We start from the raw sequence: 1,130 nt of genomic DNA on the forward strand, positions 1-1,130 counted from the left end.
TGCCACCATCGCCATCTTCCTCTTCATCATCGTCTTCGCCGTCGTATATCTCGTCTCCGTCGACGTACACAAACAACTCATCGTCCTTATCCATCTGCAGTGCCACCTGATACGTTTTCTCCGTCTCCCACGTTGCATCTTCTTTCGACAACTCCCGGATCTCACCGCTGGCCGTCACTTTCCACTTCTTGTCCGGCGTGCACGACACACCCAGGAGGACGGTGCCGGCCGTGTCATTCATGCTCACGCCCAGCAAAGGCGTGTCCTCCTCCGGCACCGCGTGGAGCATCACCGTCGCCACAAGAGCGAACTTGTTGTTTGCAAAGTAGTACGGCTGGTTCTGCCCCCTGCTTCCCACAGGCCACTCCGCCCATGAGCCACTGCCTGTGAAAGTCACACCTCCCTTCTCGCTTGTCGCCGCCCCACCTTTCACAGTCGCGTTCACGCCGCGGTACTCGTCCACCCACGCAGTCCCGGCCAATGTGTTGGACAGTAGGCCCACCAGCCCTTTGGTGGGAAGAGGGCCGTTGCACATGCCCCTCTTTCGCGGGTCGAGGTTTCCACTGGTTTCGCAGCCTTGCAAGGCGGTGTCCAATGCAATCCAACTCTTCACCACCTCTTTTATCCGATCCAGCTGCTCCGTCAGGCGCACATACGCAAGACCGTACGAATCGTATCCAGTCTTCTTCTCGTACAGTAGAATCAACTCCACCGACGCACCGCTTCTGTACAGCAGGGAGCTGGCAGCGGCGTCATCCGCTTCTCGTGACACCGGTCCGACATCGTGCACGCGGGAATTATCAGTCAACCAAAGATGCAGAGCACCCTTTACTTTGCCTTCCTCTTCCGAGTACACCGGCGTGGTGAGGAGCAGCACCTTTTTATTCTCGATGTCTGCCGTGATGAAGCCGCTCTGCACGCCGTCCCCTCCTTGACGGTTCTGCGAGGTGCCCCACACGCGGGTAATCGGCTCACCCGCATCATACCAATCTACCCCACACACAGTGGACTCGTAGACGTCGTAGGAGCCCCTCTCACAGGGAGCCATCGCGAGGAGGCTTCCGTCGTCGCCCCACTCCACGATGGACGGGTCCCTGCAGCCCTCACCGGTCGTTCCGGACGAAAGCTCC

At 59.1% G+C, this 1,130-nt stretch overlaps 2 protein-coding genes across 2 annotated transcripts in view; both read right to left on the minus strand.

Annotated features, from left to right (window-relative positions):
* Positions 1–1,048, minus strand: Tco025E_09184 (trans-sialidase; the record flags this gene model as incomplete). Its single annotated transcript, XM_029376009.1, has 1 exon — positions 1–1,048. A coding segment is annotated over one exon (1,048 nt), but the record flags the coding sequence as incomplete, so codon positions are not given.
* A 55-nt stretch (positions 1,049–1,103) lies between these two features.
* Positions 1,104–1,130, minus strand: part of Tco025E_09185 (sialidase-like protein) — a gene marked incomplete at both ends in the record, with an annotated part of 1,104 nt that continues 1,077 nt past the window's right edge. Inside the window, one exon of the mRNA XM_029376010.1 lies at positions 1,104–1,130. This exon is cut by the window's right edge and continues 1,077 nt beyond it. Within this exon, the coding sequence (XP_029223886.1) occupies positions 1,104–1,130 (27 nt within the window).

The sequence above is a fragment of the Trypanosoma conorhini genome (assembly GCF_003719485.1).
Source record: "Trypanosoma conorhini strain 025E chromosome Unknown Tco_14.4_contig_01009, whole genome shotgun sequence".
NCBI lineage: Eukaryota > Euglenozoa > Kinetoplastea > Trypanosomatida > Trypanosomatidae > Trypanosoma > Trypanosoma conorhini.